The 22740-nt window shown below is 41.3% G+C and overlaps 1 protein-coding gene across 1 annotated transcript; it reads left to right on the top strand.

The window, feature by feature from the left end:
• The first annotated feature begins 5208 nt into the window (after window positions 1-5208).
• Window positions 5209-8151, top strand: med10 (mediator complex subunit 10). Its single transcript, XM_062989580.1, has 4 exons — window positions 5209-5443; window positions 7368-7451; window positions 7590-7692; window positions 7788-8151. Exons 1-4 carry the CDS (start codon window positions 5322-5324, stop codon window positions 7881-7883), a joined length of 405 nt encoding a protein of 134 aa, XP_062845650.1. The 5' UTR covers window positions 5209-5321; the 3' UTR covers window positions 7884-8151.
• The last annotated feature ends 14589 nt before the right edge of the window (window positions 8152-22740 follow it).

The following is a 22740-nucleotide window of genomic DNA, read 5'->3' on the forward strand; positions in this document are numbered from 1 at the left end:
GGTGCACAAGGCTTTCATGTAGTGCCATTATGTAAGTCTCATTGTGACATCTAGGATTCAACCCTGTTCACTCAGCCCCCTATTCTATATCGAGTCGACTATATAGCCAAAAGTATGTGGACGCATGATTATAAGCTTGTTCAAACGCCCCTTTCCAAAAGATGTTGGCCTCCTCTATAAGGCTATAACAGGCTCCACTCTTCCGAGCAGAGCTGTCATGTCATTTAAATGTCATTTGTGCCACCATTTCCAAACCTACATATTCCCCCTTGATATTTTAGTTCTTGTATTACCTACATGTATATATCAGTTATAACTTATCACTTTCTGTATATTATCACTCATTATTCTCATTCATACCTATATCTGATATTATATATATACAGTTGTGTTCAAAATAATAGCAGTGTGTTTAAAAAAGTGAATAAAGCTCAGAATTCTTATAATAGCTTTTATTTTCATACACACAAATGCATTGACAACACTGCAAATTCTTTTCCAAATCAAAACATGAATTAAAATTGATCAAATGTGTTATTACTTTACAGAAAGTGAAGAAAAGGGAATATTAGGCTGTTCAAAAGAATAGCAGTGTCTGCATTTTTCTTTACAAACTCAAACATTTACTGTTTAAACTGAAAAATGCTTCAATATTTAGCTTTCCTGTAAACCACTAAACTAATAATCAGTTGTATAACCACTGTTTCTGAGAATTGCTTCACATCTGTTTCATGGAGTCAACCAACTTCTGGCACCTGTGAACAGGTATTCCAGCCCAGGACGATTGGACCACATTCCACAATTCCTCTGCATTTCTTGGTTTTGCCTCAGACACAGCATTTTTGTTGTCACCCCACAAGTTTTCTATTGGTTTAAGGTCCGGAGATTGGGCTGGCCAGTCCATAACATTAATCTTGTTGGTCTGAAACCAAGATGTGGCACGCTTACTGGTGTGTTTGGGGTCATTGTCTTGTTGAAACATCCATTTCAAGGGCATTTCCTCTTTGGCATGAGGCAACATGACCTCTTCTAGTATTTGGATGTATTCAAACTGATCCATGATCCCTGGTATGCGATAAATAGGCCTGACACCATAGTATGAGAAACATCCCCATATCACGATGCTTGAGCCACCATGCTTCACTGTCTTCACAGTGTACTGTGGCTTGAATTCAGTGTTCGGGGGTCGTCTGACAAACTGTCTGCGGCCACTAGACCCAAAAAGAACAATCTTGCTTTCATCAGTCCACAAAATGTTGCGCCATTTCTCTTTAGGCCAGTGAATGTGTTCTTTGGCAAATTGTAACCTCTTCAGCACATGTCATTTTTGCAACAATGGGACTTTGCGGGGGCTTCTTGCCGATAGCTTGGCTTCACACAGGCATCTTCTAACCGTCACAGTACTCTTAGGTAACTTTAGACCTTCTTTGATCTCCCTGGAGCTGATCATTGGCTGAGTCTTTGCCATTTTGGCTATTCTTCAATCCATCTGAATGGTAGTTTTCCATTTTCTTCCACATCTTTCTGGTTTTGGTTGCCATTTTAAAGCATTTAAAATCATTTTAGCTGAGCAGCCTATAATTTTCTGCACTTTTTTATGTTTTTCCCTCTCCAATCGACTTTTTAATCAAAGTACGCTGTTCTTCTGAACAATGTCTGGAACGACCCATTTCACTCTGTTTTTTAGAGAGAAATGCACCATAACCAGCATGTACAACATCTGCTGCTTTTATACTTTAATAAGGGCCACCTGTTTGACACCCATTTTTTCACAGAATGAATGACCTCACTAATTGAACTTTACACTGCTATTATTTTGAACACGCCCCTTTTAGTTACTTATTCAATTACACAGAATCAGCAGCATGCATGTCATGATGGTTGGGTCTGTTGGTTTTTTATTACTCTACTACACCTACTAGTAAGTTTTTTGCCATGTATAAATATAATTTCTACCAAAAACAGTGATTGATCTGGTTAGTGATGTTGGACTGCTATTATTTTGAACACAACTGTATATATATATATATATATATATATATATATATATATATGTATATATATATATATATATATATATATATATATATATGTATATACAGTGTATCACAAAAGTGAGTACACCCCTCACATTTCTGCAAATATTTCATTATATCTTTTCATGGGACAACACTATAGACATGAAACTTGAATATAACTTAGAGTAGTCAGTGTACAGCTTGTATTGCAGTGTAGATTTACTGTCTTCTGAAAATAACTCAACACACAGCCATTAATGTCTAAATAGCTGGCAACATAAGTAAGTACACCCCACAGTGAACATGTCCAAATTGTGCCCAAATGTGTCGTTGTCCCTCCCTGGTGTCATGTGTCAAGGTCCCAGGTGTAAATGGGGAGCAGGGCTGTTAAATTTGGTGTTTTGGGTACAATTCTCTCATACTGGCCACTGGATATTCACCATGGCACCTCATGGCAAAGAACTCTCTGAGGATGTGAGAAATAGAATTGTTGCTCTCCACAAAGATGGCCTGGGCTATAAGAAGATTGCTAACACCCTGAAACTGAGCTACAGCATGGTGGCCAAGGTCATACAGCGGTTTTCCAGGACAGGTTCCACTCGGAACAGGCTTCGCCAGGGTCGACCAAAGAAGTTGAGTCCACGTGTTCGGCGTCATATCCAGAGGTTGGCTTTAAAAAATAGACACATGAGTGCTGCAAGCATTGCTGCAGAGGTTGAAGACGTGGGAGGTCAGCCTGTCAGTGCTCAGACCATACGCCGCACACTGCATCAACTCGGTCTGCATGGTCGTCATCCCAGAAGGAAGCTGACGCACAAGAAAGCCCGCAAACAGTTTGCTGAAGACAAGCAGTCCAAGAACATGGATTACTGGAATGCCCTGTGGTCTGACGAGACCAAGATAAACTTGTTTGGCTCAGATGGTGTCCAGCATGTGTGGCGGCGCCCTGGTGAGAAGTACCAAGACAACTGTATCTTGCCTACAGTCAAGCATGGTGGTGGTAGCATCATGGTCTTGGGCTGCATGAGTGTTGCTGGCACTGGGGAGCTGCAGTTCATTGAGGGAAACATGAATTCCAACATGTACTGTGACATTCTGAAACAGAGCATGATCCCCTCCCTTCGAAAACTGGGCCTCATGGCAGTTTTCCAACAGGATAACGACCCCAAACACAACCTCCAAGATGACAACTGCCTTGCTGAGGAAGCTGAAGGTAAAGGTGATGGACTAAACCCAATTGAGCACCTGTGGCGCATCCTCAAGTGGAAGGTGGAGGAGTTCAAGGTGTCTAACATCCACCAGCTCCGTGATGTCATCATGGAGGAGTGGAAGAGGATTCCAGTAGCAACCTGTGCAGCTCTGGTGAATTCCATGCCCAGGAGGGTTAAGGCAGTGCTGGATAATAATGGTGGTCACACAAAATAATGACACTTTGGGCACAATTTGGACATGTTCACTGTGGGGTGTACTCACTTATGTTGCCAGCCATTTAGACATTAATGGCTGTGTGTTGAGTTATTTTCAGAAGACAGTAAATCTACACTGCTATACAAGCTGTACACTGACTACTCTAAGTTATATCCAAGTTTTATTTCTATAGTGTTGTCCCATGAAAAGATATAATAAAATATTTGCAGAAATGTGAGGGGTGTACTCACTTTTGTGATACACTGTATATATATATATATATAACAATGTACATTATACAATGTATATTGTTGGTCATATTGTCTATAAATATACCCATTCAATCAAGATATTGTTGCAGTTAGAAATACTGTATATATATATTTCTAACTGCAACAATATCTTGATTTCTATATTTGGACTTATATATCTGTATATTGTTTATAAGAAGGGCGGCACAGTGGCTAAGTGGGTAGCACTGTCGCCTTACAGCAAGAAGGTCCTGGGTTCGATCCCCAGGGGGGGCATGTTCTCCCCGTGTCTGCGTGGGTTTTCTCAGGGAGCTCCGTTTTTTTCCCACAGTCCAAAAACATGCAGTCAAGTTAATTGGAGACACTGAATTGCCCTATGTGTGTGTGTGTGTGTATGTGTGTCTGTGCTATGATGGACTGGTGTCCTGTCCAGGGTGTTACTGTGTGCCTTGCGCCCATTGAAAAGCTGGGATAGGCAGATAAGAAAATGAATGAATGTTTATAAGAATTAATACACTACTGCTACTACTACTTTCCCTCGGGATAAATAAAGTATCTATCTGTCTGTCTTTCCACAAGGTTTTAGAGCGTGCCTGTGGGAAAATGTGCTCATTTAATCGAAAGACTATTTGTAAGAGTGGACACTAATGCTACACTATCAAAGTTCAAATCACTCTCAGAGGTGTTCACTAGGGTTGAGGACTTTGTGCAGAAAATGCTGGAGTTCCACAACAATAAGAACAACCAAAACGGTCACACTATGTCTTTATGGACTTGGCTTTGTGCGCATGGACACAGCCATACTGGTACACACCATGACTTCACCGAATTGTTGCCACGAAATTGGAAATGTGCACGTTTGTGTTGTGGATCGTCACATTGGTGTTTTGCAATAGTGACCCTTTATCCAAAGCAACTTATTGTGCTATGACAGTATCCAGTCTGAGCAGTTGAGGGTTAAGGGCCTTGCTCAAGGGCCCAACAGCAGCAACCTTTTGATTACTAGTCCAGTACCTTACCAGCTAGGCTACAACTGCCCTATTGTTCTTGTTTGTTTTTACTTTGCCATTTTATTTATTTTTTATTGAGCTCTAGGTGAAATATAAATTGTAAAAGCACATTTTGGTAATTAAAAATAGCTAATAATAATTAAAGGTAAATAAATAAAATAAATTACAATAAGAAATTTACTTCAGTGCAATGAGTCCAGTGTTGTGTGTGAGAAAGCAAAAAGACACATTTTGCAGCACTTAAAAACACTTTACGGTAATTATCCACTGTCGCCAGGGCAACACATAAAGGCTGTGTCCGAAATGCTATCTAGCTCCCTATACACTAAACATTTTATTGATTGTTATCGGCTATAAATACAGCCTACGTTCTGCTATTCGGATACAGCCCTACTGTGAAACACTCACAGGTTTTAAAAGTTTACTGGTTATCCTATATATTCCAATATTTGCTTGTAAGTCCTAAGTACCCCTAACTAGTGCACTATTTAGTGAGCATGAGGCACTGCCGGAAAGTGTGTATGCGTGTTCTGGTTAGCCGAATGCTACCTCAAGCCAGGCTGTGTGTATGAAGTTGGGTCGTATTAAGATTAAATTGAGTTTATGGTTCAGATGTAGTTCTGTGTTTTATCATCATGGCTGAGAAGTTTGATAATCTGGAAGAACATCTGGAGAAATTTGTCGAAAATATTCGCCAGCTGGGAATCATCGTCAGCGATTTCCAACCGAGCAGCCAGACTGGACTCAACCAGAAACTGTAAGAATCAATCATAAAGCTAAATTACATTAAATATAAAACATTAATCTGCAATTACCTGTTATAATCAATATAAAACATTATTAATATGCATAATTACTGATTGCATGCGATAGAAAACAATAATTTGCATCATTACTGATAGCCTGTAGTATAAAACATTATTAATCTACATCATAACTAATTACATTATAAAGTGTAAAGCAATATTAATCTGTAATTACTGGTTACTTTTAATATAATACTTTCGTGCATAATTACTGATAATATTCAGTATAAAACAATCATTTGCATCATTATTGACAGGCTGTAGTATAAAACATTATTAATTTACATTATTACTGATCACTTTCAGTATAAAACATTGAATGCAATTAGTAATGATATATTTTTAATGTAAAACTATAATTTGCGTCATTACGGATTACATTCAGTATAAAACATTATTAATCTACATCATTACAGACTACATTTTCTATAGAACATTAATAAAGTACATCAATACTGATTACATTCAGAATGAAACGATTATAATCTGTAAAAATTGATTATATTCAGTATTAAGCTTTAATAATCTGCAACATTACTGAATACATTTAGTATAAAACTATAATTTGCATTGTTGCTGAGTACATTCAGTATAAAACATTAATTTACATCATTACTGACTACAATCAGTACAAAACATTAATAATGTGCATCAATTGTGATTACATTCTGTTTGAAACTTGTGTAAATAATAAATAATGTGTAAATACTGATTACTGATATGCAGTATTAAGCATGAATAATCTGCATTATTATGGATAACGTTCAGTATAAAAGAATAATCTGTAATTACTGATTGCATTTAATATAAAACTATAATGTGCATCATTACTGATTTCATTCAGTATAAAACATCATTAATCTACATCAGTACTGACTAAACTTAATATAAAACATTAATAAAGTGCATCAATACTGATTCCAGTCAGTATAAAACATTAATAATATGTAATTACTGATTACATTTAGGATAAAACATTATTAATCGACATAATTACTGATTACATTCAGTATAAAACATTATTGATCTGCGTCAATACTGAAAACATTCAGTATAAAACATTAATAATGTGTAATTATTGATTGCAGTTAGTATAAAACTTTAATTTGCATCATTACTGATTACATTTAGTATAAAACATTATTAATCTGCATCATTACTGAATACATTTTATATAAAACATTAATATTGTGCGTCAATACTGATTACATTCCGAATGAAACGATTATAAACTGTAAAAACTGATTATATTCAGTTTTGTGCATTAATATTCTAAATCATTATTACATTAATTAACAAGCATGGAGTCATTTAGATCTGTTAATAATGTTCCTACCAGTACTGTTACTTCATGTACGGCTACTAACACAGCTGTACCTACTGCTACCTCTGATATTTCCACTAATATCATCACTATTTATAATAATGATGCTTCTTCTATTACTACTAATACTGCTGCTATCATTACTAGTACTGCTACTAGTACTGGCTTCGGCTAATATTGCTACCCCTAATACTGAAATTAATGCTGGTGCTAGTAATACTAATTACAGTTCTAGTTCTGCTACTATTAGTGCTTCATTTACTATGATTACTGCTACAAAAATAGCAAGTTCTTTTACTAATACCTCTACCTCCGCCAATGGTACCACTAATTATACTGTACTTCTATTACTATTAGTCTTACTTATACCAGTTGCTACTTTTAGTACCAAGACTACTGCTACTGACCCATGACTCAGCTTAAGACCCAGTGATCTAATATACCATAAGGTCATGAGCATTAAACATTCACAAATCAGTTCTCGTCAGTGTGATGGGCTGCATTGAAGGTTCACTGTCTAAAAATAACCTGGTGCTTTTTTTTTTTTACAGGAATCTGATGATCACAGGACTGCAGGATATAGAAAAATGTCGGCAGCAGCTCAATGACATCCACGTTCCTTTGGACGCGTTTGAGTGAGTGGTCTGACACGAGCTAAATATGTTTTACTAATATTTATGATATTCATGCTTGCATGAGGAACACATGAAGGTTCTAGTGGTACAATAGCATCGATGATTCGCATTATTATTATTATTATTATCACATTACAGATACATCGATCAGGGTCACAACCCTCAGCTTTACACAAAAGAATGCCTGGAGCGAGCTTTGGCTAAAAATGAACAGGTGAAGGGCAAGATTGACACCATGACGGTAAGTTAACATTAGAACATGATCTTTAGAACACGTGCAGTGAGTTAAACCCAGTGGGACTGAATTCTATTGCTTTTGTTTCTCTTTTTTTGCAGAAGTTTAAAAGTCTCCTCATCACTGAGCTGGGGAAAGTCTTTCCTGAAGAAATGGCCAAATATAAAGCCATCCACGGAGACGATCCTCCCTTGTAGTGACGCGTGCCGTTAACAGACTGTACATATGTCCATATTCAATATTCACGTCTTTTATAAAACTCAAGATTCAAGATTTTCAGCTTTCTACAGATTTTCACTCTTTCTGTTTGTTTGTTTTTTTGCATTTTTATATCTTATGAATATTTGCGGCGCTTCTAAAGGTCCAGGTTTTCTATCAGTTACAAAATGGGATTGATTTGTGTGTAATTTATTAGTATTTCTTTTTGTCTGTGTTTTATTGAATAAATAAATCTGTAAAACGTGACCTTATTGTGGTGTAGCATTAAAGCAAGGAAATCACAACCAGCACGTGTGCAAATATAAAGAAAGTCCTGAATGTTTTGTTAATAAATGGTGCACATATATTCATTTTGCGGGTCGGACTTCACCAAGAAACACTGGGCGTATGGTATGCCGGGGCCAATCCATCCTAGTGCTTCTATTTTTTATTATTTATATAAATACTAATACCGTAGCCCCCTATAGATAGATGGATGGATGGATGAATGGATAGTTAGACAGACAGATACGAGGGATCTTCAAAAAGTTTCCACACTTATATTTTGGTTGGAAACAGTGGGGTGGGAGGAGTAGTAATTGGTCATGTCTGAGAGACTGTTAATTGGATGGATAGATGGATGGATAGATAGATGGATAGATAGATGAATGGATGGATGGATGGATGGATAGATAGATGGATGGATGGTTAGATGGATGGATGGTTGGATAGATAGATGGATGGTTGGATGGATAGATGGATGGTTGGATGGATAGATGGATGGTTGGATGGATAGATAGATAGATAGATGGATGGATGGTTGGATGGATAGATGTATGGATGGTTGGATGGATGGATAGATGGATGGATAGATAGATAGATAGACGGTTGGATGGATGGATGGATGGATAGATAGATGGACGGTTGGATGGATAGATAGATAGATGGATGGATAGATAGATGGATGGATGGATGGATAGAGCGGTCAGTTTACATGACAGACGTCTATGTGTTTCATGATCAATATGCCTGATTGGGGAAAAAAAAAAGCCCAGACGATGACTGGCTTGTCCTACGTTTTGTTGTTATTTTTTATTGTTGGTGAGACACGGCAGGTTTCTCTGGGTTTCCAGTGACGTGTGAGCTCGACTGCATAACGCTCTCATTTGCATAATGGAATTGTAATGCTAATGTGGCTGTTTGAAGCTGACCATGCTTGGGCACACACACACAATACAGGAGGCATTTATATTTGTGATTGTTGGTAATTTAACACTCGGGACGGTCTGTGTGGGTCAGGCCATCGTGGTCGTCTGTGTGAAGGTCACGAGGCGGCGAAACCCTACAGCCATGTACTGCTACAGCGACACCACCTCCCCTGAGAGGGACAGAGCTTTGTGTCGAGGGGGGAGGGTGTGTGTGTGTGTGTGAGTGTGAGATGCAAATTTACAACGCACACACTGGCATGTCTACACACGTGCAGTCTGGCCAGCACTGAGTCTGAGAAATGAGGTTTAAATAACGGATAACGAATTTAAGGCTGGTAGACTTTAAGGCACAGGCTGGGTGCTGCACAGAAACTGGTACCTCCAGTCACTGTCTGTGAGGAGTTTTGCATGTTTTCCCACGTCTGTGTGGTGTTCCTATAGGTACCAGGATCTCATCCCAGCTTTGAGACTGCTTTTATGAATGATGCCATGTGATTGACTGGCACATATCCAGGGTGTATTCCTGCTGGGTGGCACCGGCTCCACCACAACCCTGACCAAAACAAAGTGGATAGTAAAAATAAATGAATGATTAAATGAACCAGTTTGAAGTTACAGGTAAAGATGAAACCACTGAACTGTACTAGAAGAATGAAGCTTCATCTCTCTAGAAGATTTTTCCTCAGTTGATGCTTCATCCTATTGTTCATGTGATCAGTTCACGTTGTGTGTGAGAGGTTGTGTGTGGGTGTGAGCATGGCTGGATTACTGACCGGGCCAGTGGGGCCAGCGCCCAGGGGCCCTTGTGGTCAGGGGGCCCCGGGGGGGGGGGGGGGGGGCCCTGGCCCTGGCCCTGGCCCTGGCCCTGGCCCTGGCCCTGGCCCTGGCCCAAAACATTTTGCGATGCCTATCAACATTTATGATACAATATATTTTTATTTCCGAGGGCCCTCCATTTTAAGGATCCTCTGACTTCGGGACTTTGACCCCAGGGCCTCTTGGGGCCCCTAGCCATGCTTTTGGGGCTCCTAGCCATGCTTTTGGGGGCCCTAGCCATGCTTTTGGGCCCTAGCCATGCTTTTGGGCCCCTTATGAAAATGGATGAGGCGTTGTGGCACTGCTCTGACTTCGACTTCTGGCTATTAGGGGTCCTAGGAAAGAGGGGGGCATATTTTTAGAGGGCCCTGGTTATGAGAGCCCCTACCAGGGGGCCCTAGAGAAGAGCAGGGCATACCATTAGAGGGCCCTTGATCACGAGGGCCCCTGCTATGGGGCCCTTGACTTCCATAGAAGTCGTTTACCATGGCTCCTTGACTTTCTAGGGACCTACAAATTGCCAGGCAAGCTACCATATTTCATATTTCATTCAGGATTAGGATGCGCCAAAACCGCCTGAACTCACTGTCACTTCTGGCCATTGAATCAGATTTGGTCAGACAGCTTAATTTTGATGAATTAGTGGATGACTGCAAGAAAGAAGAGTAGAAAGAAACTTATATAAAATAGATTCTTGTGTTAGGGTTAGTTATTGACAGGTTGTTTAATGCATTAATTTATTTATGTTTTTGGTTTCAAAGAGTTGCCCAGGGGCCCAGACTATCCTTAATCCGTCCTTGGGTGTGAGTGTGTGTTTTAGGTTCTCTGTGTACGTTCTTTTTTCAGGCCAGTGTTTGTGTGTGTATTTCAGGTTGTGTGTGTGTGTTTTCAGGCAAGTGTGTATTGTGTGTTTTGTGTATTGTGTGTGTTGTGTGTTTCTCCAGGGTTGTGTGTTGGTGTGATTGTGTGTGTGTGTTTTAGGTTCTGTGTGTGTGTTTTTTTAGGCCTATGTTTGTGTATTTTAGGTTCTGTGTGTGTGTGTGTGTGTTTGTGTATTTTAGGTTTTGTGTGTCGTTTAGGTTCTGTGTGTGTGTGTGTGTGTGTGTGTTTGTGTATTTTAGGATGTGTGTTTCCTCAAGGATGTGTGTGGGTGTGAGTGGGTTTGAATTTTGGTGGTGCTACCGGCCAACCGGGTGTCCCACAGATTAGCTGAGGGGGAGGGGTGTGTGTAGTTTAGGTTGTGTGTTTCTTCACGATTGTGTGTAGGTGTGAGTGTGTTTTAGGTTGTGTGTGTCTTATGTGTGTGTGTGTGTTTAGTCAGGTTGGGTGTGTAAGGTCTTATGAATGTGTTTCAGGTTTTGTGTGTTTGTAAAGTTGGGTGTGTAAGGTTTTGTGGGTGTGTGTAAGGTTGTGTGTGTGTTAGTCAGGTTTTGTGTGTGTTTCAGGCTCTGTGTAAGATTTTGTGGGTGTGTTTCAGGTTGTGTGTGTGTATGTGTGTGTGTGTGTGTTTTAGTCAGGTCGGGTGTGTGGGTGTATCGTAGCGTAGCATCGTGCAGAACCGAACAAACGTAACGCTCTGAGATTATGAATTATGCTGCTGAAGGGATCTTACTGGTCTCCATAGAGACGGATGACTCTCCTCCTCCATCCTTTCTTCATTATGACTGATAACTGGGTACCCAGCGTTCTCTCTGAAGGTGGGTGAGACTGGTGATACTGGGAGACGAACCTCACACCACTGAAAGGTTGACTGGTTGACTGGTTTTGCTTTTGTTGCCTGTGACGTCTCATAAGCATCGTATGAAGTCTTAAGGTGGAATGTATACATGCTTCCTTAAAAGTCTCTCTTCAGAACAGTAGGGCGTTATTACGGGCTGGTGATAAAAACAGTAATAATGGATAAAAACAGTAAGAACAATAAAATATGACCCTATTCTTTATCTCTCTGTTTATCTGCCCTTGCCTGGGGGGTGATTATTTTCTGGATAATTTGCTGACACACCGCTAGAATATTGGCGGTATATTTTGGCTCTAATGATCTAATAAAGTCCAGAGCTGCTGTTTTTTAGAGTAGCCTGTTGCTTTATTAGACACTTAGCATCGTTGTTGTTGTTGAAGATTATGCTAATGCACGTTTCTTCTTTCAGGAAGGAAATGTAGTCCATCAGCAGAAGTAGTAGAGGGCGTCCAGGAGCTACGTGGCTAATTATGCTAACAAGTACAGGACACTATCAAATATTCGGGTTGCCACAAAAAACGGACATTGTCATACTGACGACCGACGGACCACGTTTGTGGTCTGCCCTCATGTTTAATCAAATTATTAACTGAGCATGTGGAACAGGTAGTTCACTCAGCTCCATTTACCATATAGAAGCACTTTGTAGTTCTACAATTACTGACTGTAGTCCATCTGTTTCTCTGCATGCTTTGTTATCCCCCTTTCATGCTGTTCTTCAATGGTCAGGACCCCCACAGGACCACCACAGAGCAGGTATTATTTAGGTGGTGGATGATTCTTAGCACTGCAGTGACATGGTGGTGGTGTGTTAGTGTGTGCACTCACTATCACTGCTGGACTGACAATAGTCCACCAACCAAATATATCCAGCCAACAGCGCCCCGTGGGCAGCGTCCTGTGACCACTGAGGAAGGTCTAGAAGATGACCGACTCAAACAGCAGCAATAGATGAGCGATCGTCTCTGACTTTACATCTACAAGGTGGACCGACTAGGTAGGAGTGTCTAATAGAGCTAACAAAGCATGTAGAGAAACAAATGGACTACAGTCAGTAATTGTAGAACTACAGCTCACGAGGTTTTCAGACAGACCTCATATGAAACAGTAAGAAACTAAACATCTGAGAGTCACGAATCAAGCATTTTGTTCGCTCTCATCTCTCCCGAACGTCAGAAACAATTTTTATCTACGGTTTAACATCACCATCCCAATCAACCCGAGCGATTAAAATGGTAATAAGCGCCGACCGTGATCCACACTGTCATACGGGAGACGGGCGCTCTTTTGTGATCAAGGTGCCCTCTTGAACCTTGGAGAACAATACATGGCATACGTCAATCGCCATAAAAAGGCCGGGCTTTGTGTTCCCATTTGCTTGGAGCGTCTGTTCTTTTTTGTGGAGGTGTGGACGGACGTCTGGGGCTTCAGCTCGATGAGGGGCTCTGCTCCACCCATCAGCAGAGATGTTCACAAGTCACAACAAACGAGTCCGAGTCTTTAGGCTAGAGTCCGAGTCGAGTCACGAGTCAATATAATAAACACAAAACATATATTGGAAATGTAGCGTAGAAATAAACAAATAATCTGTAAATTCAGATAAACAACAACAACAACAGATTAGCGAGTGTATTTAGCCGTTTTACTTCGTGTCTTTACTTTCCTAGGTACCAGTTAAAATCTTAAACTGACGTTTTGTTTTCATTGCAAATTACAGCACAGCAGCCAAAATCCCAAACACAGCAAAATATCTATAACCGCTGCTTACCTGAGCTTCTGTTCTTCCAGATGCTATTACATTTATAAGCGTGCGTCCCATTAGGAATAGAATCCGTTATTTTGTAAATGTGCTTATAATTAAAAACCTCCAAACTTTTCCCGGTCGTGAAGTAAAACACGAACTCGTTAGAAAGCCGATCGAGCGTTTCATCACCACGTCATCTGTGTGACGCAAACTGAATAAATGCAAATAACAGCATTTCTTACTAACAATTACAATCAGAAGCTCTAATTGGTTCAGAAAGTGTTTTTTCCATGATTAGCGCCAATTCTGTAGGAGCGTTCCATTCCCATTATCTGTTATTTATTATATTTGCGTGCATTGCTGGTTAGGATGGCCGGAGCGTTATTATTATTAGAGAGCAGAAATGACATGATCAGAATGATGTTGGATCATATATATGTACAGCGGGGGAAATAAGTATTGAACACATCAACATTTTTCTCAGTAAATGTATTTCTAATGGGACTATTGACGTGAAATTTTCACCAGATGTTGGTAACAACCCAAGTAATCCACACATATAAAGCAGTCAAAACAAATAAGTCCAAAAATTAAGTTATGTGTAATAAAGTGAAATGACACAGGGAAAAAGTATTGAACACATGAAGAAAAGGAGGTGCAAAAAGGCATGGAAAGCCAAAACACCAGCTGAAATCTGTCAGTATTTAGAAAGCAATCCTGCCCCTATCAGTGCAAATTAATATCAGCTGGTTTAGTCCTAATTGATGGCCTACAAAAAGGCCATTATTTAGAAGTGGAAAGAACATCATTTCACCATAAACCGGCCACGGCCAGGTGCTCCTCGCAAGATTTCTGACAGAGGAGTCAAAAGAATAATCAGAAGAGTTGTCCAAGAGCCAAGGACCACTCGCGGAGAGCTTCAGAAAGACCTGGAATTAGCAGGTACAGGTGTTTCAAAGAAAAGTATAAGTAATGCACTCAACCGCCATGGCCTTTATGCACACTCACCGTGCAAGACTCCATTTCTCAAGAAAAAGCATGTTAAAGCTTGTTTAAAGTTTTCTGCACAACATTTGGACAAGCCTATAAAATACTGGGAGAATATAGTCTGGTCAGATGAGACCAAAATTGAACTCTTTGGATGTCATAGCACACACCATGTTTGGAGGAGAAAAGGCACTGCACATCACCCCAAAAACACCATACCAACAGTGAAGTTTGGAGGTGGGAACATCATGGTGTGGGGCTGTTTCTCAGCATATGGTGCTGGTAGACTTCATGTAATTGAAGAAAGGATGAATGGAGAAATGTACCGAGACATTCTTGATAAGAATCTGCTGCCATCTACCAGGATGCTAAAGATGAAACGAGGGTGGACATTTCAGCAAGACAATGATCCCAAACACACAGCCAAGGAAACTCTCAAGTGGTTTCAGAGAAAAAAAATAAAGCTGCTAGAATGGCCCAGTCAATCACCCAACTTGAATCCAATTGAAAATCTATGAAAAGAACTGAAAATCAGAGTTCATAGAAGAGGCCCCCGGAACCTTCATGATCTGAAGACAGTTTGTGTGGAAGAATGGGCCAAAATCATACCTGAACAATGCATGCGACTAGTCTCTCCATACAGAAGGCGTCTTGAAGCTGTCATTACCAACAAAGGCTTTTCTACTAAATATTAAATACATTTCGGTAAGCGTGTTCAATACTTTTTCCCTGTGACTTTATTACACATAACTTAATTTTTGGACTTATTTGTTTTGACTGCTTTATATGTGTGGATTACTTGGGTTGTTACCAACATCTGGTGAAAATTTCATGTCAATAGTCCCATCAGAAATATATTTACTGAGAAAAATGTTGATGCGTTCAATACTTATTTTCCCCGCTGTATATATCATTGTCACACGTAACTAATGTTGCTGACGTTTGTTGTCCACAAGTCATTTGAAACGAGTCCAAGTCGAGTCTGAAGTTGCTGAGTGTGCGACTTACGTGCGACTCGGGCTCGAGTCCCCATCTCCGCTCATCAGCCCTTAAAAAAAAAATTGGTATAAGCATTCACACAGAAATTGTTGGTAAAAAATAAACAACACGTTACCCACATTAATCCTTTAAAAAACACCAGTTACCCAAGTACACCTCAGCTTCCACTTACGGACAGATGACCTTACATTCTTCTACCTTCTACATTCTTACCTCTTGGTAAGATGCTCTTTTTCTATATAAGGATCCGAATGGACATAAGTGTAGGAACATCCCGTGGGTTTGGGGGTTTAAATGGTGGAGGATTTAGATCTGAATAAAGCCTGGGGGAAGGAAAACACACCCCCTACTTAATAATGAGTAAAGGAAGACATTGTTTCTGACTTTAGGATTCTCCATGGTAGCAGATGCTGAGTTACGGACTATTACAGCACGTGTCCCGGACGCCGGGGGTAAAAACGTAGGGTGTATAAACAGTCATCCCGAACACATTTAAGGGGGCATTAAGTCATCTGCTCTTTGTCTGGTTGAAAAGAGGAGGGTATCGTTCGGTACTTAAGAAGCCATCTGCTGTGTGTGCTGTGTTTCCAACCATCTGATTATTATTATTATTATTATAAAGGAAAACGTTGCACAGAAAGATCTGTGCACAGAACACAGAGCGTAACCTACAACATCACAGTTCTACAGCGAGAACACCCACCTACACCCACATCCATGATTCAGATCTTCACCTCAAGGTCTTTCATCCACACGTCCAGCCCACACGTCTTATCGGAGGTGTTGATAATGAATCACGTCTTCCTAATCATCTTTTTGTGTGTAAAAGTGCAGCTTGTGGTGCATTTTTGCTCAGCATGTACCACGGATCTTCAAAAAGCTTGGTTATAAGCGGTGAGGGTGCAGTAGGAGGAGTAATCGGTCATGTCTGAGAGACTGAGAGACTGAGAGACGCTTATAGTCTGGATCTGATTTACACCCTTTTGGACACTCAAAGAAGCTTTCAGGGGAAGAAGATTTTCATGTTCAAAAACGTGCTCATGTTTTGCTGACAGCAAAAAAAATGCATCGGAAGGTGACTATGTAGATATGATTTGTTTTGGAAATTCTTAATAAATAGAGTTAATAAGTGTGGATGTTTACTGCTCAGGGGTCCAATGGTGGACTCTCCAGCTCTACAGCTGAAACTTGGCATTGAGTGAGTTGACCTTAGGCCTGCACGCATCTGCTCGACCAATCTCGCACCTTCTCCGACACGCATGAAGTCACAGCCACTTCTTTTCACCTGCCAGCAGTGCAGTCAACATGGTAAGCTGCTTTGTTATTTCTGCTCTCACCTCATGCACACGCCTCGACCGGCCAGCAGAGGTCGCATGTGCAGCAGTCACGAAGAACTCGGTCGACCTTCTTTCCTCAGACACAGCCAACTGCGCCTGCCGGACATCAGGCCAGGTCGATAGCACTTGTCCGGCCTGTGCCCGGATGCATTTTCTTTCCTGATTCGTCTCTAGGTGTGTGTGTGTGTGTGTGTGTGTGTGAAAGTGTGACTATGATGCACTGTGATCGGCTCCCCTTTCCAGAGTGCATTCCTGACCAGGATAAAGAGAATCATCCAGGAGCATCGCAAGAACCTATGACTATGAATTATGGAGTAAACAAGAATAAAACTACACCTGTCGAAGGTAACGAGGTGTGCAGCACTTCCTCAGCGATGCACTCCACGTCAGTGTGGATAATACGTTTCCTAAATTAGCATTCTGCTTTAAAAACATTAGCATAATCATTTAAAGCAAGTTGTAAACATTAAAAAGCGTTCGCACGCACTGTATATCATTAAGGCCGTTTTATTACCTTGTTCGACCGAACAATACGCAGAATTAATAAACCTCGTCCTCTCTCTCCCCGATCGTCTCAGGAGAGCGTAACGCTGGCTTAGTGCGACCGGCCAAATTTAGCGCCCGCGCAAATCCCAACTCAGCAGATTGTATTTTACAGAACAGAGCGTACAAAATGAGAGAGTTAACGATGCCGCAGGAAGCCTCTTCTCATCCACTTTGCACTGATGGGCTGATAAAGGCCAGGAAAGAGCGGGAGAGTTCATACGGACCTGCAAACATACACACAGAACAATAAAAAAATTAGGACAGCAGGAAAAATCTGAAAACCCCCACATATTTTTAATAAGAGACGGATTTGGACTGCAGGCCAGCCTTTCTAGTACCTGCGCTCTCTTACTATGAAGCTATGCTCTTGTAACACATTTTCGGCATTTTGCAGAAGCCTTAATCCAGTGTGACAATATCTAGTCTGAGCAATTGAGGGTTAAGGGCCTTGCTCAAGGGCCCAACAGCGGCAACCTGGCAACAGTTTGATTACTAGTCCACGTAAACACATGCTACACATGTAAACACATGTGGCACCCCCATTTCCTCTTTGGTCCAGATAACACAACGTCCATTACTTCCAAAAACTGTTTAGAAGGTGGACTGGTCACACCACAGCACACGTTTCCATTTTGTGTCTGTTTATCTCAGATGATGTTGTAATGTTACAACAGATGCAGCGACTGACTGGGTTTTTTTTGAAGTGTGTGGATTTTTTAATGCAGTGCCATCTCAGGATTGGTTTATGCACATGGACTTTATGCACATATTTCTGTAGATTCCCTGAATCTTTTAATAATTTTATGAACGGTTTTTTTGTATACAAATTTTTTACAGCATTTTTTACCTGGTCTTAACTTCTATCTGTCCCAACATTTTGGAAGGGATCACATACATCACTATTACTCTTGCTTTTAATAATACGTGCAGTGCAAATAATCTCGTCAGCATTTGTAGATTACCATTCACACCCACTTCATACCCTGGAGGTGTTTCGACAGAGCACCTTCAGTCACAGACTGATTCCTCCTAAATGCAGGACTGAACGCTACAGAAAATCTTTTCTTATAACTGCTATCAGACTAATAATCCAAATAATTCCTAATCATTTATAATAAATACCTACTTTTGTATGCTATGCATGCATCATTAAACCAATGTTTTCATACCTCAATAAATAAAAATTTTTGTATGCTATGCATACACCATAAAAAGTGTTTACATGTATATAGTACCATACTGTACATTTTTATTCTCATAGCTTGTTTTTATACTGTAAGTGAATGTTGTATGTATACAAGAAGTTGTTGTTGTCTGATGTGAGCTGCTGTAACAAAGAAATCTCCTGCAAAGGATCAATAAAGAATCTATCTATCTAGATGCAGCGACAGACTGGGTTTACTGACATGGGTTTTGCAGTGCCATCTGAGGGTTTGAAGGTCAAAAGCATTCAGGATTGGTTTTCAGACTTAATGCACAGAGATTTCTATAGATTCTTTGAATCTTTTAATAATATTATGAACTGTAGATGGTAAAATCCATGAATTCCTTGCAAATAATGTTTTAAACTGTTTGGCTCACTCAGTTTTTTGCATTTTTTATCCATCCTTTCTTGGTAACTTCTCTCTGTCCCAACTTTTCCGGATGTATTACAGACATCACTGACTATTAGTACTGCTTTTACTGATATGTGCAGTGCAGATAATCCCGTCAGCACTCGCGAGTGTGTGTGTTCCAGCTCCGTGAATGTTTAATAGGTGGAAAGATCAGGCTGGTTGGGGGGTGGGGGGGGGGGGGGGGGGTTTACAGTTAATCAGTTACATGTACGTGCTGCCGGCAGCATTGTGACAACAAATCGACTCATTAGCAGGCGAGACACTCACGTCCCCTTGACACGCGGACCAAGGTAAAGCGCATACGATTAAACGTGAGCTAAAAATAGCCGCGCCTCATGCGGGATATTAAATTATAGACTAAAGCAATGACCTTTCTTACTCCTCGACAGGTAGCCAGACGGGAACAGGAATGACCGCGGGCAAGTCGGTGAAGTGTTCCTTTCTAAATGTGCCCTCTGAGACGGCTCTGAACTGGGACGAGTTGACCTTATCAGATGGCAAATCTGACATTTACATACACAGATGAACCATCTCACCTTTACTCAGGGTGTCTCTAGACTGCTGGTTGTACTGGGGTGCATGTAGAGTTGGTTGTGGTGGTGGTGGCAGTGGCAAAACATTAAGACCACCTCCTTGTTTCTACACTCACTGTCCATTTTATCAGCTCCACTTACCATATAGGAGCACTTTGTAATTCTACAATTACTGACTGTAGTCCATCTGTTTCTACATGCTTTGTTAGCCCCCTTTCACGCTGTTCTTCAATGGTCAGGACCCCCACAGGACCACCACAGAGCAGGTATTATTTGGGTGGTGGATCATTCTCAGCACTGCAGTGACACTGACATGGTGGTGGTGTGTTAGCGTGTGTTGTGCTGGTATGAGTGGGTCAGACACAGCAGCGCTGCTGGAGTTTTTAAACACCTCACTGTCCCTGCTGGACTGAGAATCGTCCACCAACCAAAAATATCCAGCCAACAGCGCCCCGTGGGCAGCGTCCTGTGACCACTGATGAAGGTCTAGAAGATGACCGACTCAAACAGCAGCAATAGATGAGCAATCGTCTCTGACTTTATCTACAAGGTGGACCAACTAGGTAGGAGTGTCTAATAGAGTGGACAGTGAGTGGACACGGCGTTTAAAAACTCCAGCAGCGCTGCTGTGTCTGATCCACTCATACCAGCACAACACACACTAACACACCACCACCATGTCAGTGTCACTGCAGTGCTGAGAATGATCCACCACCTAAATAATGTGGTGGTCCTGTGGGGGTCCTGACCATTGAAGAACAGCATGAAAGGGGGCTAACAAAAGCATGTAGAGAAACAGATGGACTACAGTCAGTAATTGTAGAACTACAAAGAGCTTCTATAAGTGCAGATGAAATTTACAGCGAGTGTAGAAACAAGGAGGCGGTTTTAATGATCAGTGCATTAAGGGTTCTGTGGCTCCAGTACCAGCAGCTACTTTCCTTTGCCAAGTTTTACCTAAAAACAAAGAAACATTTCCATGAATAGAAACTGATCCATTGTTTGTGGAGTGTGTAGAGCAGAAGGGACACAGATTGGCAGAGGCTGGTGAAGACGGTGTGAATCAGCGGGTGGTTTTAGCTCAATCTGGACACCATGTGAAGAACCAAGCGGCGGGGGAGATGGAGCGGGTAGGAGGTAAAATCAATACACCTCACCTATCAATTCCTGCCAGCGAGTTCAGTCTTTACCCGGCGGCTTTATGAGATCCAGCCCCGCTCGAGCAGTTCACAGGAGGAGGAAATCGGTTCAGTACTCGGGACTGCTTTATATCCAGATATTTCTGTGAGGACCAGTTAGGATGCTTTCTGCCCTGCATTAACATTACAGCGGGTAGCACAGTGGCACGGTAGGCAGGGACCGGAGGACGTGGGTTCAATCCTCAACTCCAGTGACAGTCTGTGTTGAGTTGACATGTTTTCTGTGTCCATGATTTTGGAATATCATGTCAAAGAAGCCCAAGGTCGTGTGTCTACATACTTCTGGCCACACAGTGTATTCTGGGTAATTAGCATACGCATACTTATTTCATGATGGATGCATTTGTGTCTAGATCCTAACTCCTCCTGCCAGCTTGGCCGCTGGGAAACCAGAATAAAGCACCACACCGTCTCTCTATCGCTCGCTTTTCCATGTTTAGCTAGAATACGTTTTAATTATTAACAAACCTTAGCAAAACTACAGTATAAGGAAGGATTCAGTGCAATTCAAGGACCGTAGGGACACATTCAACTGACCAAAAAGGCAGGAAGTCTTCAGAAACAACCTGTACTGACGAGGTGTAAAGCAGCTAAAACACGACTCGGGTAAAACTAACAACCAGTTCTGTGGACGGAGAGGGGTCAAAACACGGACGAGCATTTTTGTTTTTGAGAGGTAGCTGTGCTGTGTGTCGTAGATTCTATTTATTCTATCATTGAAGTTATGAGTGTAATTTAATGACTGTCGTTTTCCCGTGAATTTAGTCAGGCCGTAATCATAATGCTGCGTGTGGATGCTCTGCGGTATCTTAAAAAGTCATAAAACCATCACGAGAACCGCTCAGAGAAAAGACACAGTGAGCCGAGAAGCTACAGCCTGACCTAGATGTTAAAATAGTTCTCGCATTGATCTATCAATCTATCGTGAAGCTACCGATAGCTTCAGGCATCCACTACCAGTATCGTTTTCTAAAAGAGTGAATCGGTCATGATTACGTGTAGCTCCTGGAGCCACTTGGATCATGATTATGATAAAGTGTACGTAACACAGATCACATTAAAGCTCCCTGCTGCTGCCCGAATCGGCTGATTGGCCTCCAGTGTCACTCGGTCAGAAGAAATAAGAAAAAAAAAAACCAAAGAATTAAACTGTGAAGAAATCAACATGATCAAACCCAGAGAGTTTTCACTCTGAGCCAGACGCTCCAGTTTAACCCAGTTTGCTTCATTTTCACATCATTATTTTTAATTCAAACTCGTCAGTGGAATCCAGCTGTGTTTCAGACGCTGAGACAATCACTCTCACTCACTCACTCACTCACTTTCTTAACCGCTTATCCAATCAGGATCGCGAGGGGGTGCTGGAGCCTATCCCAGCTTTTCAATGGGCGCAAGGCACACAGTAACACCCTGGCACCAGTCCATCGCAGGGCAGACATACACACACACACACACACACACACATTCACCTATAGGGCAATTCAGTGTCTTGACTTGACGTGTCTTAACCCCTAACTTGACTGCATGTTTTTGGACTGTGGGAGCAAACCTGAGCTCCCAGGGGAAACCCACGCAGACATATGGAGAACATGCAAACTCCGCACAGAAAGGACCCGGACCGCCCGCCTGGGGATCGAACCCAGGATCTTCTTGCTGTGAGGCGACAGTGCTACCCACCGAGTCACCGCGCCACCCATGATGAGACAATCAGTCGACAATCAGGCGTCCCTGTGTGTACCTGAGCCGTATTTAATATTCTGTTTCCTCTTTGTTTATACTGATCCAGATCTGTTGTTGCTCTGAGCATAAAGTGATTTTCATAATGATGCCTGTCGTCAGGTCAAGTCCAATTTGTTTGTATTTTGCTTTTTACTACAGACGCTGTAACAAAGCAACTTTACTGATTCCAGGCCGGAAAACCTCCTGCTGAACAAGCCGAGGGTGGCAAGGAAAACTCTCTGAATATAAGATGTGACAGCATTCAAATCTGTATACCTGCAAGCAACGGGTGTGGCTGAAACCCCTGAAATTAATCATTAAAAACAGGGTTTAGAATCAGATGTTCCATCTACTGTTTTCAGTAAGTGTCCACTGTGTTTATCTAAAGTCCAGGTCGAGCACCTTTGGAAAGAA

The sequence above is a fragment of the Trichomycterus rosablanca genome, chromosome 2 (assembly GCF_030014385.1).
Source record: "Trichomycterus rosablanca isolate fTriRos1 chromosome 2, fTriRos1.hap1, whole genome shotgun sequence".
NCBI classification, from domain to species: Eukaryota; Metazoa; Chordata; class Actinopteri; order Siluriformes; family Trichomycteridae; genus Trichomycterus; species Trichomycterus rosablanca.

Coding starts and splice junctions, on each gene's coding strand:
- med10 (XM_062989580.1), top strand. CDS start 5,322: ATGGCTGAGAAGTTTGATAATCTGGAAGAACATCTGGAGAAATTTGTC. Junction 7,452..7,589: donor GTTCCTTTGGACGCGTTTGA/GTGAGTGGTCTG, acceptor ATCACATTACAG/ATACATCGATCAGGGTCACA. Junction 7,693..7,787: donor GCAAGATTGACACCATGACG/GTAAGTTAACAT, acceptor CTTTTTTTGCAG/AAGTTTAAAAGTCTCCTCAT.